The 14,438-nt window shown below is 41.6% G+C and overlaps 1 protein-coding gene across 3 annotated transcripts; it reads left to right on the forward strand.

The window, feature by feature from the left end:
* The first annotated feature begins 4,737 nt into the window (after positions 1 to 4,737).
* si:dkey-12e7.1 (uncharacterized protein LOC557553 homolog) lies at positions 4,738 to 13,354 on the forward strand. 3 transcript variants are annotated; one of them, XM_039809846.1, is made up of 3 exons: positions 4,738 to 5,047; positions 8,114 to 8,752; positions 11,414 to 13,354. In XM_039809846.1, the coding sequence occupies exons 2-3, from the start codon at positions 8,222 to 8,224 to the stop codon at positions 11,999 to 12,001; spliced, it is 1,119 nt and encodes a 372-aa protein (XP_039665780.1). In that variant the 5' UTR covers positions 4,738 to 5,047; positions 8,114 to 8,221; the 3' UTR covers positions 12,002 to 13,354. The 3 variants fall into 3 exon arrangements, with proteins under 3 accessions (XP_039665780.1, XP_039665782.1, XP_039665783.1); XM_039809848.1 differs by lacking the exon at positions 4,738 to 5,047 and adding an exon at positions 5,059 to 5,220; XM_039809849.1 differs by lacking the exon at positions 4,738 to 5,047 and adding an exon at positions 6,949 to 6,972.
* Positions 13,355 to 14,438: the final 1,084 nt, after the last annotated feature.

A 14,438-nucleotide genomic window follows, 5' to 3' on the forward strand; every position in this document is an offset into this window, starting at 1 on the left:
GAGAGAGAGAGGAGGAGGAGAGAGAGAGAGAGAGAGAGAGAGAGAGAGAGAAGTGGAGAAGAGGAGACAAGGAGAGAGAAGAGATGCAGAGAGGAACAAGTATGAATTATAAAGAACCATGACAAGGAAAACACAGGTGGCAATTCAAAATACAAAATAAAATGGAGTAGAAGGAAGAAAAAGAAAAGAATACAAAACTAAAATTCGTACAAAATTTAATAAAAAAAAAATTTTATTTTTTCACATAGAAGAAAACAACCACATCCTACTTTTTCTGGCTGTAGAAAGACGGCCACAGTGTGGAATTTGACACCAAGAACCTCAATGGATGAATGGGTTGAACGCAACCAAAAAAAAAAAAAACAACCCAACCTTGTTTGCAACGAAATCAAAACCACAAAGACACTGCTTTTATACAGACAAGACCAATACCACACAACAAAAAAAAATTAAAAAAAAAAAAAAAAAAAAAAAAACTGATGAAAAAACAGACCACGTGCACATGCTGCTGAAACAAAAGACTGGGACCCCTGGTCAAAACATTACTCCACGAGACTGTTGGACGGGACTTGTTTGCATATTTAAAATCTATAAGTTTGCAACCCAAACATCTGTCACATATCACCTTTCTTCCTCACATTCAGTCACATAACCAGAAAAGTATTACTGTAAAAGTAACAGTACTCAATGCAGAAAAATGCCTCCCCAATATATGATTTATTTCTATTATGGCGCATTACGTCAGAGTTCGAAAAGAGACAAGAAAAAAAAAAAAAAAAATATCAAGATATCTGAATGAGCTTTATGTGGCTTTGGTGAGAATCATTTACAGCCATGTCTGACACATATCAGCAAGCTATAGCCTAGGTAAGTTAGGTTCAGAGTTCTGCATGAAGTGAAAATAATAATGATTAAAATAGTTCAAATATGTTATTTCCACCCTTTTTCCTTCCCTGTTTCTGCATGATGTGGTAGCCTACCTATGTATTTGGCATTGTAAAAATTGGATGTGACTAAATGCTGATCCTAAGTGCCCAATTTATTCAATATTTATATAATACCATTTCATTTGTAATACCACCTCGCTTTTATAGTACTGGCCCTGTGGCTCATCATTAAAGTAAATTTTTCTCTGAATTGTTGGTGCCTTTCTAGTTACATAATTCAGTGTTTTCCCTATCAGCATGGTCCAAAACTATGTTAAAATGCACAGTAAGCACAGTAGGATAACGTTTTAAAAATTACGTTAAAAGGGTGCCAGGCACCCCAAAGCTCTGATCTGGTCCTCGCGATTGCATGTCTGGCCAAGGCTAGACAGATGGCGATCACAAACCGAGTTCTGGAACAACCCGTTCTCGCTCCCAACTCGTCAAATATGGACGCTTGGTCAGTGTCTCTCAGAGTCAGATACCGGCGCAAAAATCACCCTTCAGCGTCGGTACGGGACACTGTAAGATGACGTAGTATTAAGAGAGGCAACGGTAGAGAGTAGTGTGAAAGAACGAAAATCTGCGTAAGGAGGAGGTTGGATGAGACAAACAACACAGGACTGTCACCCAGGAGACCGGGATTTGTGTCCCATTCTTGTCCCACGTGTCACTGAAATGTACATTTTGTAACCCCACTCACAATCTTTTCCTAAACCTAACTGTCCCGTTGTAGTACAATGTACAATTTCTGTAAAACTGAAAGATACAACATAAAGCATGTATCAATGTACTGCACACATATATGCATATGAAATAATAATGACATGTAAAAAGTTCCATGTATGAAATCACAATTAACTCTGATCCGGTCCTCGCGATTGCATGTCTGGCCAAGGCTAGACAGATGGCGATCACAAACTGAGTTCTGGAACGACCCGTTCTCACTCCGAACTCATGAAATACGGACGTTTGGGCAGTGGCTACGTTGGTAGTGGGGGGTGGACAACACAGGACTTTCACCCAGGAGACTGGGGTTCATGTCCCACGTGTCACGTTTCCTAAACCCAACTGTCGCTTTCTTCTTTACCTAAACCCAACCGTCCCATTTTTCTTTTTTAAACCCAACTGTCCCGTTCTTCTTTACCTAAACCCAACTGTCCTGTTTTTCTTTTTTAAACCCAACCGTCCCGCTTTCTTTTCCTAAACCCAACCATGCCGTTCTTGTCCTGCGTGTCATGGAAACGTACCTTTTATAAGCCACCCACCATCTTTTCCTTAACCTAACTGCGTCAAAAGTGACGCCAATAGTCCCAACCAAGCGCGTTTAGATAAAGCGCGTTTAGATATGACGTTAAAGGAGACTTTTATCGTCAATAACAACACCAAAGGCACCTGACCAAGTGTCCGTATTTTACGCGATGGGAGTGAGAATGTGTTGGTGTGTTGCATGGAAAGACATCTTCATATGTAAAGCTGTCCGATAAGTGTAGTGAAGTAAAAACTAAAAAGTACAATATTTCCCTGAAATATAGTGGAGTAGAAGCAGGGGCGTCGGACTGGGGGAAAAAAGGGGAGTGAGTACTCAGGGCCCTCATGTGAGGAGGGCCCAAAAAGATGCTAGAATGAATAGCTGTGGATATGGGGAGGGGCCCATAGAAAATGCCTTTCTACAGGGCCCAGGATTTTGTGCTATGCCCCTGAGTAGAAGTAGAAAGTGGCATGAAAAGAAAAGACTCAAGTAAAACTAAAAAACATTCTACATAAGTACAGTACTTGAGTAAATGTAGTAACTGTACATTGCACCGATGATTTGGAGTATTACTCTAAAGAGCCAGAAAACAACCAAATCCTACTTCCACAGTGTGGAATTTGACACCAAAGCACTACTCTCGCATTGCCAGACCTTCCTCCACAGAGCTGCAAAGGAAGGTCTGGCTAGTCCACATAGCATTCCTGGATAGGAATGCTATGGTTTATGCTATAGTAGCATTCCTGGATAGGAATGCTATGGCTATGGAACGTGCTCTGGCTTAATGGCATTTCACCAATCACAATCGTCTTGGGTGGTGTTAAGCGACAGACGGAGCCATGGTGCCTCTGCTAAACAGCCTCGGGAAAGAACTTGTTTTGGTGGAACATTTGGTGTACATTCAAAGGTTGTTTTAGTCGTGCAACAGAAAACTCAGATTGGACAGATAGTCTAGCTAGCTGTCTGGATTTACCCTGCAGAGATCTGAGGAGCAGTTAACCATAGTCCTCACAAATCCACCGGAGGTTAGAACACCAACACAAAGAAAGAGGAGGCAAAACAGGGTGGCTGGGGGTCCTCCAGCAGAAGAATCTTTCCATTTGAATCCCATTTCTACATACATTTACTTTTATTCACTTTGGTTATACAAAATCCAGGAAATAATAAAGTTGACCATAATAATAAATCCTCTTTATCCGAGACCGAGTAAAAATGTGATCGATTCCGAGACGAGACCTTCAAAAAGTGGTCTTGAGACCAAGACCGATCTCGAGTACTACAACCCTGGAAACGGTATCAGCAGAGGAGCAGAGCCACTTCAAGTCAGTCCACCAGCATCACTGAGCCCACGTTCTTTGCACATACAGATTGCCATCTACTGGTGAAAAAAATAAATCACAATAAAATAAAACAATAAAACAAACAAGGCGCAAAAAACATATTTTAAGTATTTTTTAGTGCATATTAATACATTAAAATGGTGACAAATATACATTATAATGCTTGAAGTTGTGTGCCCTCTGCTATAAAAGGGGTAAGTGTGCTAATAGCTCGCAAATCACAGTAAAAACACACTATATGTTTTCTGTAAATGTATTTAGATAAATAGATAGATAGATAGATAGATAGATAGATAGATAGATAGATAGATAGATAGATAGATAGATAGATAGATAGTTTGATAGATAGATAGATAGATACTTTATTGATCCCCAAAGGGAAATGCAATGTCCCAGTAGTTTAAAGACATCACACAAAACATACCTATACATCATAAAGGATGATAAAATAACAAATCCACATGAATAATATGGACAATAAAATAAAAAATCCACATGAATGTACTATAAGGGATGTATAAGCATGAGAGGCTTGCAGTGGCAGGGCAGGGACTGACCCTGTGATTCAGTCTGCATGGTAAGGTGCTCTATGAGAGGGGTGTCGTGGTGGTAGTGCAAATAAGTCCAACAGTGCAATGATAAAGTCTAGAGACCAGCATTAAATATGGACAATATAAAAGAATAATGTAGACATAGTAATATAAAAACTATAGCACTGCAAGGATAAAGTTTTTAAAAAAAGACCATTAAATATGGGCATTAAAAGGGAATAAAGTAGACAGTAGGATAGAAACAAATCAACAGTCAATATTAGAGGTTTGAAGTAATAGGGTTACAGTCATTAGGTATTTTAGGTTGTATGTAAAAGGATGGAGGCACACTCTGTGGAAACTAATGTCCACTTTGGGAATATTCCATTCCATCTATCTATCTTGAAACAGCAGGTAAAGAAGCTACCCACTCTTCTCACAACTTGTTCTAGGCTACATGTCCCCGACAGAGGAGGGCGTTTGTCCTCCCCCAGATTCCGCTGAGATCATCAGACTGAATATAAAAAGACTCTGCGTTTACCTAGGGTATATGTGATTTAATTCGCAAAATGCTCTCAGTTCATACAGAGGCAAAAACCATTATTCTTCTCAGCACTTTCAGACAATAACCTCCGCCCGACGGTGCAACACCGGTGTGCAAAACTTGCACCCCCAACGCATTTTGATGACGCAATCACCAACGAGCCACAACAACAAAAACAACAACAGAACTCAGCTGTTCGGCAGCTAGCTAGCTAACTAGCCGGCCTGGTTACTGTTATTACTGTTCCTTGCAGCTTTATTTAAATTTGGGATTTGTATCAGTTGCTTTACAGCTACTAATACGTTCGGATACAACGAAAGTTATTTACAACCCGCATCAATGCGCTGCCATTAGGTTCATTTTAAACTCCTTTGTCTCATGTGTGCTAACGTTAGCTAGCTTCTAGCAGGTTAGCCTTTTAACTGAGGACAGGGGGGAGCCCGTTCAACCAAAAGGTAAAGACGCGACTTTTGTCTCGATAATGGTGCAAAATAACACCAATTTAGCCTTTTATGGGCAGAAGCTTAAAGTCTGAACAGCAATTATCAGCAGAGGAATAGGAAATAACGGAGCTAGCAGACCCCGAGTCATGTTACAAACCAATTGTAATTTAATACCGCGACAAAAGGTGAGCATGTGGAACTTATAGCACATCATTACGTGTACGTTTTTTTTTTTTTTTTTTCAACGAGGCGATTTTTGAAGTACTAAAGTTACACGAACTGTCGTGGGAATTGGCTCGTTTGTTGACTTCCTGTAAATTACAGGAGAACAGAAAGTACAATCTTCACCCTACCGCGTTAGCACACAGGCCTTTAAAGGGGAAAGCCACCCGATTCAAGAATTGACAGAGTAGCGCTCTATACTAGAGAAGCTGTGGCAGCAAAAACTGTCCTGTCCTGTTAGTAGTGACATTACTAACAGGACAGGACAGTTTTTGCTGCTGCTGCTACTGCTGCTATACACACACACACACACACACACACTCAAAACATTTGACATACAAGTGTTTTGTCAAGAGGTTCATTATATATTTCTTGACCTTTAGAGTTGGTTCTCACAGCTCGCTTTAACAACGCACAATGGTATTTATTGTGTGCCACAAGACAGTTGCTATCTAACTTAACGTCACTACAAGATACAGTTACCTAATGTTAACGTTATGTTAATAGTATTACCACCATGCTATTACGTTGCGTGCTTTATTAATGTAAGCCGCGTCACTGCATTTTGGGTTTATTAACACATGCATGCACCAAAGTAACATGCTCTACTGTCTCTGAAACAAAGAGCCTATGGTATAATCGCATCAACGGGCCACACTCAGAGTTTGTGATCTTGCACCCGAGATAAAAAAACAACCTTTGAACTTGATCCATTTGAAGAGTTTACCAGTTTAAGTTGAACCGCAATGTAATCCTCAATATGTGGAAATACATTTCAAATGTAGTTAAAAAAAACAAAGTCACCATTTTTGTACACGCATATGTGCCGTATTTTACGTATCTAAATGAAGCCGTACTTTTATGGTTAGTTCTTTGGTTTAACAGCTTTTGGTAGAAGTGGTCCAAATTCCCAAACATTAACTGAGTTGTCCAGGTAGACCAGCAATTATGTGAATTCTGATTAGGGTTTAATTCAATATGATAATTTATCATCTTTCAGTGGATGAAATCATATCTTGAGATACTGTGATACACAATGACGTCATCCAACTTGTATGTGGTAATAACAACAGGGTTTCTGCGGGGTCTTAAAAAGTCTACAATTTCAAAATAAAAATGTTAGGCCTTAAAAAGTCTTAAATTCGCTGAAGTATCATGTTGTAGTTCTTGATCATTTTAAACCGGTCTTAATTTCCCTACCTCTGATGCTCATTGAAATGTTCCCGCTGCGCTTTACAATGTTCTTTTTTTATTCCTTGGTCTTGTAGTTCTTTCGGCCTTAAATTTCATTCATAATGGTCATAAAAAGTCTTAAATTTGATGTGGTGAAACTTGCAACCTACCAACTCAGATTTCTCAGAAAAATGTGATTGTGAAATATTTTGAGGGAATATAATTTGAAGATAGCTCTTTTGTTCTTACATCACACTTTACATTACCACTCAGTTCACTGTGATTAACAAACTGGAAAGATTCCAGTCACAAACTTCCCTGGTCTTTAAGCTCCACCATGACCCAGAATGCAATAGTGCATACAGCTCAGGACCGCATAATAATGTGTAAAGATCCACTTGGAAACCAAATGTTGGTTAAAACAAAATGGTAATTATGTTACCTGTCGAGAAGAAATGTGGCTACATCTGCATCGTTCTTCAGATCTTTAAAATCCCGGAGCTCACGTCACCTCTGAAAAGCCTCTCCAATATTCACCCGAGGTTAGGGCAACCTTTCTGCTGCTCCATGCAGGGAGTAGTGTTCTCCAACAGCAGTGTGCACATTTTTTTCATCCATTCATTCAGCTTTATTGTGCAACTCCTGCGTGTCTACACCCATGAATTCTTCTTATGGGTGTACCCCAGTGTAGTTAAATTATTATACAAACCATTGCCTTAATCTGATTACTCTGTATTTGTGTGGGTCCATGCATGTAAACATAGTCAGTGTCTAGCAATATTTTATCTCTATGATTTAGCTTGATTCATTCTGCACTAAAGTTCTCATTAAAATGAGAAAACACTCAATAGTTTTCATTTGTCAAGTATTTAATTCACACAAGAGTATACAGAAATAGGCTTTACCATGTGGTTATGTCATATAGACCATTTATTGAATTACCAGAAAACATGCTATACCGTGATATATATAGTTATTGGAATATGTAATTACCTTTATCAGGATAGAATATTTTGGCCATATCGCCCAGCCCTAATTATGGTGATATTCTCCTGTCAGTGTCTTCAGGCAAGTTGCTGTAAGTAGAGCTGGGTATCGTGTAAAAGTTTTCAATACCGGTACCAATACCAATACCATGACATTGATACGGGTTCCTGAACGATATTTTTTCAGATGCTAATCTTATAAAATCCAATAAAAAAATTTTTTTTACAACATTACGGTACAGCCAGTCTCTGTGTAACGTAGAGTTGTACCTGTGTGTCTCTAGGATATGTAACATTAGACCGCCAATCACAGACATTATTAGATCTTGGTAGAAGCGTGCTGATTGGCTGACACTGATTAGATTTAAGTTGCTTTCACACCTACCTTATTTGGTCCATTTTAATTGAATAAATATAAGGAATCGCATTCACCGTATCCACCGAACTAAAGGTGTGAAAGCGCCCTTAATCCTTAGGTATGAAATTTGGTTTTGAATGACGAGGCATTTTTCAATACTCCATATTATACGGTAATTCGGTTGGTGCCTAAAAAGTATTGAATTCGGTACCCAGAACACCCAATGAGTAGGATTTATTTATTTCTCCCTGTTACCTTGAATAACTTGGAAAGAAAAAGGAAGCAAAAAAGTCAACACTTTCAATTCTTTTCTGCCTGTTTCTTTTCTCTATCCCCAAGACTATCCCAGACCAGACATGTTTATGGCAAAGCCAGACCACAAGACCACCCGGTGGAGATTCTGACCTCCACCAATGACCGCCAGTATTATTTTCATCATCTGTCGTCATGTCGCCGCCAAAGAGACCCCTGGTCCCTGTGAGCAGCCGGCGGAAAGCAGTGGACGACTACTTCCCTTTCAACTTGCTGCCCGTGGAGTGTCAGCTGCACATCCTGTCCTTTTTGAACGAGGTGGATAAGTGCAGCTGTGCTTTGGTCTGCGTGAGCTGGAGCTGCATCGTCCGCTCATGGAAGCTGTGGCGGGTGGCGGACTATTCCCGCCGCGGCGTCTTCCACCTGGGCCGGGAAGGGCTGCTGGTTTCCAACCGGGAGTTTGAGAGGTGGAAGTCCTGGGTGCACCATTACACCCATCACCTGATCTCGCGGCGGGCCAGCCTGCTCACGCTGAAGGCCAGCTTCGACCTGGGCGACCGCTGCAATAAGTGGTGCGAACTGCTGAGTCACCTGCTGGACAACGTCCACTGCAGAGACCTTAGTCACCTGGACCTCAACTGGACCTTCACTCTGCTGGAGCCGCTGGACCTCAGGGTCAACTCAGGCTCCAGCTCGCACCAGGACAGCATTACCAAGATGGACCAGGTAACTTGTTTTGACTGATTTTAGTTCAAGTTAAAAGCTGAGTCACAGAGTCCTGATTGCAACAAGCAGTAACTGTGTTTTCATTTGGTTCTGTAATGATTAGCTTACCACTTCCATTAACCACCATTAAAACCAGTAGGGACAATAATAGGGCTACAACCAACGATTGTTTAATTGTCAATTAGTCTGTAGATTATTTTCTCGATAAAGTTGTATGGTCTATATACATAATAACAAGGCACGTAACAAATTGGGACAGTCCACCGTTTAGGCACCAGCACCGTTTTAAAATTATCGCTTAAGCACCGGTATTGGGAAAAACCCAAATGATACCCAACCCTACTCTAGAGTCCTTTTTCACTCGCTCTACCACACACTCCCCACGCACACACACACACACACACACGCCGACCCTTTTAAAGAGATCCACACACACACCAAGAAGCAAGTAGAAACTTCAGGCCTCTTACGTAGGCCACGGAGAAAGCTCTGCGTGGAGCCTCCGCAGAAGCATAAATCAGCCTTAAGCTTGCAACTCCCAAAGTTCCTGCGAGGATGCAAAGCACTGCAGAGGCCTGACCAAGGAAAAACATGTGGCATGATACCAAAAAGTTAATCAGACCATTTTTTTCTTTCTTTTTTTTTTACAGCAGACGTTTGTCTTAGCTGCTGGACTACTGCCATTGTTAATGTTATTAGTTCCACGTGTGTGCTTTTTCCCCCCTGCTTTTTCAAGTCAAAATGTCTGCTGCAAATAAGAGCTATGAATCTGATTCCCCTGGTAACAATAAAGAAGCAAGAGCGCCGTGATGCTAGCAAGGCTCTCAAGATTTACTATATTCAGAAAGCACAATAACATGTAGTGTACAACACAGACACACATCTCAGTCATCAAAGTCCATCTGGGCTACTTGCTTTGTTTTATTTGTCCAAACTTTAAATTAAGAGAAATACTGCATGTAGGGCTGCAGCTAACGTTTATTTTCATCACGGATCAATCCGACCATTATTGTCCAGATTGATTAAAGATGCAGTAGGTAAGTCTTATAAAACTAACTTTCTGTCATATTGCTGAAACTGACCCTATGTTCCAGTAGAACTACATGAATTATGTAATCTAAAAAAAATCCAGCTCCTCTGGCACCTCCTACAGCCTGTAGTGCGATTGGCAAAATTCCACCGCTCCCGGTTGATTTTCTCCAATCAGGGCCACAGGGGGGGTCTATCTGCCTGTCAATCACTGCTCAGGCACACGCATATATAGCGTTCTCCCCTCCCCCCTCCCTGCATGGAGCAGCAGAAAGGTTGCCCTAACCTCGGGTGAATATTGGAGAGGCTTTTCAGAGGTGACGTGAGCTCCGGGATTTTAAAGATCTGAAGAACGATGCAGATGTAGCCACATTTCTTCTCGACAGGTAACATAATTACCATGAATGATTTAGCTTTCACTTGGTTATTAGTAGTCAAAAGTCCACAAAGCTACGTTGGTGAGGATAATAGTAACGTTAGCACAGTGGTCGGTCTGATATGATGCTGAAATGGCTAACGCTAGCCTGCTAGTTAGCATCGTTTTATGGTTGGTGAGTAAACATTGTGTTAGTGTTTAGTTATTGAAAAGGTTGTCTGACATGCTGGCCGGCAGTTCTGTCAAACTCCCTTGTGTGGGAGGGGCTTAGGAGACGGTTTGGGCTGCAGCAGAAAGGGGGGAGGGACTGAGAAGTTGTCGATGTTCAAATTTGTTGGCAAAGTCCTGGATCTTCACAATCTTACCTACTGCAGCTTTAATCGTTTAGTCTATAAAATGTCAGAAAATAGTGAAAAATATCCATCCCAGTTTCTCAAAGTCCAAGGCGGTGTCTTTAACTGTCTTGTTTTGTTTATAACCCAAATATGTTTAGTTTAATATGACATAAAACAGAGCAGGAAACCTCCATATTTGAGTCCAAAAACAGCATTTTCTGCCAATTTAGAATAATAATATTTTTGAAAAATAACGACTGAAAAACTTACTTTAAAAATGAATCGATTGTCAATAGTTGCCGATTATTCATCTATCAGTCGACAATCAAATCAAAAGCAGTTCATGTTATTGATAGTTATTTCAACAGAATTTGGCAACTTGGCTCATTTTGTTACTTCCCCAGTATAACTATCGGTTGAATTAAAAACTGCAATCAATTTACATGTTGTAATATGTTCTTGTCCATACTAACATGTCAAGTATTATACAGTGTGCCTGTTTGGTAGGGCTGCACAATGTATTGTTTTTTTGTAATCATCATTGCGATATCATCTGGTGCAATAAACACATTAGGAAGTGCTGCGACATATCGTGAAAGACACTCTGATTTTTTTGTGTTAGTTGAAAGAAAATATCAGCAGAAAGCTGCACTTTAAAATGTAACTGTCACTGTTTTTTTAGTGGTGCCTTCTATATTCAATTCACTGTTCAATTTGTTCAATAACATGATTTTGGAAATGTTTTCCTTTCATTAATTAAATTCAACAAGCAGTTTGTTGTATTTTAGCAGAATACTGAAAGCAGCAGAACTGAGAACACTTTAATACAAGTTTATTTAGTAATATTGTTATCGTTATATTCAACAACATTATCGCATACTTTTCTCATATCTTACTGTTTGGTATGATTTGATTTGACAGGTGACCAGTTTCCAGGAACTGCTGACCAAACTGACCCACAGCTGCCCGCGCATCTCCAAGATGCGGTTACACTTTGACTGGTCGGATGTGTCCGTGTCGCTGCTCAACCAGTTCCAGCAGCTGCGAGTCCTGGAGCTCAAATACTTCTGGGTCTTTAAAGGAGTGACTCCCACGACGCTGCAGGCCCTAACCAAATCCCTGCCTAACCTGAAGTCTCTGACTCTACAAATCCTGGTTCCGCTGAGGAACCTGGGCATCTCGTACACTCTGGAGTCCCAGTCTCTGGAGTTCCTGGACGTGTCGCCCAGCCGAGGCTTGGTCTTCTCCTGTCTGAAGCTGCCGGCCCTGCGCGAGCTCAGAGCCAAGAAGATCGTCCGCGGCATCACACTGGACCGGAGGACCAGGCTACGGATCCAAAGCCGCTGGCCCTGTCTGTACCACGTCCTCCGGGCGGGGACGCCCAAGCTCCAGGCCCTCAACAATGAGAGGCTACTCCCCACGTGGAGAGAGGAGAGCTATGGGGAGCTGTCTGCCATCCTGGAACAGTCCTGTTACTGTGTTCAGCATCTAGACAGCTGGCTTTGGTAGACAACTGCAGGGTTTCCACCCCAAAAAAAGAAAGTTGTTTAGCCAGGTGGCATGAGTCTTTATTCGACGAGGGCCCGACTGGTGCCAGTCCCAGACTGATGGCAGCATTAATGTAGAGCCCAACAGTTTCTGGATAACAAAATCATGGATGGAATCGCGAAATTGAGAATTTAAAAAAGCTATAAGACAGATTCCATAGGGCCCTTCAATAAGTCAGTGCTAAAAGCTAACTGGAGATTTGAAAATATGACTACGTCTAAGTTTCCAACCAAGCCACCCCACCGTAACTGTAGTTTAAAAAAACATCTTAAAATACATTTAAAAAAAAAAAAACATTCCTAGTGGCATAGGCCTGGTGGGGGGCAACTTAGGCCCGGTGGGCCACCAGGCTTGCAACACACTGGGGGAAACCCTGACTGTGTGACTTGAAATTACGTACCATCCATTGGTGGTTGTTTACGCGTTGTTATGGAGCCCACTGCAGTTCTAGGAAAGACCCGCCCTTCAATAGCATTCACGCGCTACAATTGGCCAAGCGTCCACGCTCGCGCAAAGTAACGGAACCCGATTTGTTCAGGTCCTATCCCCTGACCAATCGGCTATCCTAACCTTAACTACTGGAAGTCAATGCCTAACCTCAACCAATCAGCCTGCTTCATAGGGCGGGACTTGCCTGGAACTGCAGTGGGATCCATAAAAACGCATCTTTTACACACACAATGTGTGTCCCTTTTTAAACAAACTGTTCTCAGAGGGACACATAGTTGCACACAAGAAAAACACGTTTTCAAGTGAAATCAAAGGACTGCAAGCTGCTACAAGCTGCTGTTTCCCAAGACAATGATACATAGCGTGTCTACAACTGTTTTATTTAGTTTGCCCATCATCTCCCAAAAACTAAAGGTGCTTCAGGCTGATTGCACTGTTGACACCATTAACTACAACTCTACCTAAGCTAAGTGTCCATGTATTGTGAAAAAGACGAGCAGAAGACAGAGTGTAATGGCGACTTAGAGATGTGGAGAATGCCTTTTAAACGTTTGCCCGTTCGAAGAAAAAACTATGATGGAACAATATTCTGCACCGTTTCCTTCTGACAGCTGAGAAATGGAATCAGTGTTTTTGCAGTTATCTTTCTAATCAGTAGAGGTCCTTATTGTCAAAGATTTGGCCATGGAGACTTCTCTCCGAAAGGTCTTTCAACAGAAACATGTGCACTAGTGTAACATTGTCTCTTACACCAATGGATTCTGATCATTTCACTCCAGTACCTGTGCTCATGTGTTGTACGAGTAGCAGATGTGTGCTTGAGGGTATTTATGCTCTTCAGAATAAATCAATGTATACGTGAGATTTGGTTGATGTCAGGAAATATTCTTCACAAAGAACTGTATTCAATCTTAATTGTCTTTGTGTGTGTGTGTGTGTGTGTGTGTGTGTGTGTGTGTGTGTGTGTGTGTGTGTGTGTGTGTGTGTGTGTGTGTGTGTGTGTGTGTGTGTGTTGCGTGTAAACCAGTCCCTGCTGTGTGTGCAGGCATGGTCTTGGAATTTTACAGAGAAACGGGAATCATTTTACAGATCCCAGAACCATGTTTTCTATGGAAAAATCCTTGCTGAACAACACACACCTCAATGTGGGAATAGAAGGCCTTAACATTTAGACAGATGTTGTAACATCTGTTCCATACCACATTTTTCACACAATAATATATAATGAATTTTATGGAGTCCAAGAGAACATTGTTCTAAGTAAGCACCAGGGAATTGTTTCTGGGTGTTTTTTTATTTGCTTTTGTTAACTCTTTGACAAAATTAATGGAGTTTACTACTTTTGTCTAATGCATGAAGCCAAAAAGCTCTCACAAGTGTCATGAACATCATTTCACCCCTAACAGGCCATTTAATCAGCGATAATGTGGAATTTGGCCTCGCTTGGACGCTCCTCCACCTGGCTCCAGTCTCCCTGGGAGGATGATTTGCCAGTTGTTGCGCCATCTTATTGTTTCAATATGGTCGGATTGGTTTGATCCCCCGGATCCTGCAACAGGAACATCTGTTCTCAGTACAAGCAACCACCGCCGCACCCAGCTCAGGCCCTCTTTTTCTACTGTGTTCAAATTCTGCCTGTTTGTCTCCCTGTGTTTCCTCTCCTGAGGTTAGGTGTGTGTGTGTGTGTGTGTGTGTGTGTGTGTGTGTGTGTGTGTGTGTGTGTGTGTGTGTGTGTGTGTGTGTGTGTGTGTGTGTGTGTGTGTGTGTGTGTGTGTGTGTGTGTGTGTGTGTGTGTGTGCGCGCTCATGTGTTGGTCATGGTGGTCGGGATTCCCCGAGGTTGGGGCTCTCTACTTTCCTCCTCCTTTTTCTCCTCTCTTACCCAGCCCACTCAGCACTCTTCCCGTCATATGCTTCTCGTCTGTTGGGAGTTTGTCAATCGCACGGGA

This window comes from Perca fluviatilis, chromosome 8, assembly GCF_010015445.1.
Source record: "Perca fluviatilis chromosome 8, GENO_Pfluv_1.0, whole genome shotgun sequence".
In the NCBI taxonomy this organism is placed as follows: domain Eukaryota; kingdom Metazoa; phylum Chordata; class Actinopteri; order Perciformes; family Percidae; genus Perca; species Perca fluviatilis.

What these genes read in the sequence shown, in the direction of transcription:
- si:dkey-12e7.1 (XM_039809846.1), top strand. Translation starts at nt 8,222, where the DNA reads ATGTCGCCGCCAAAGAGACCCCTGGTCCCTGTGAGCAGCCGGCGGAAA. An exon ending in GCATTACCAAGATGGACCAG is followed by an intron (nt 8,753 to 11,413) that starts GTAACTTGTTTT and finishes TTGATTTGACAG; the next exon opens with GTGACCAGTTTCCAGGAACT.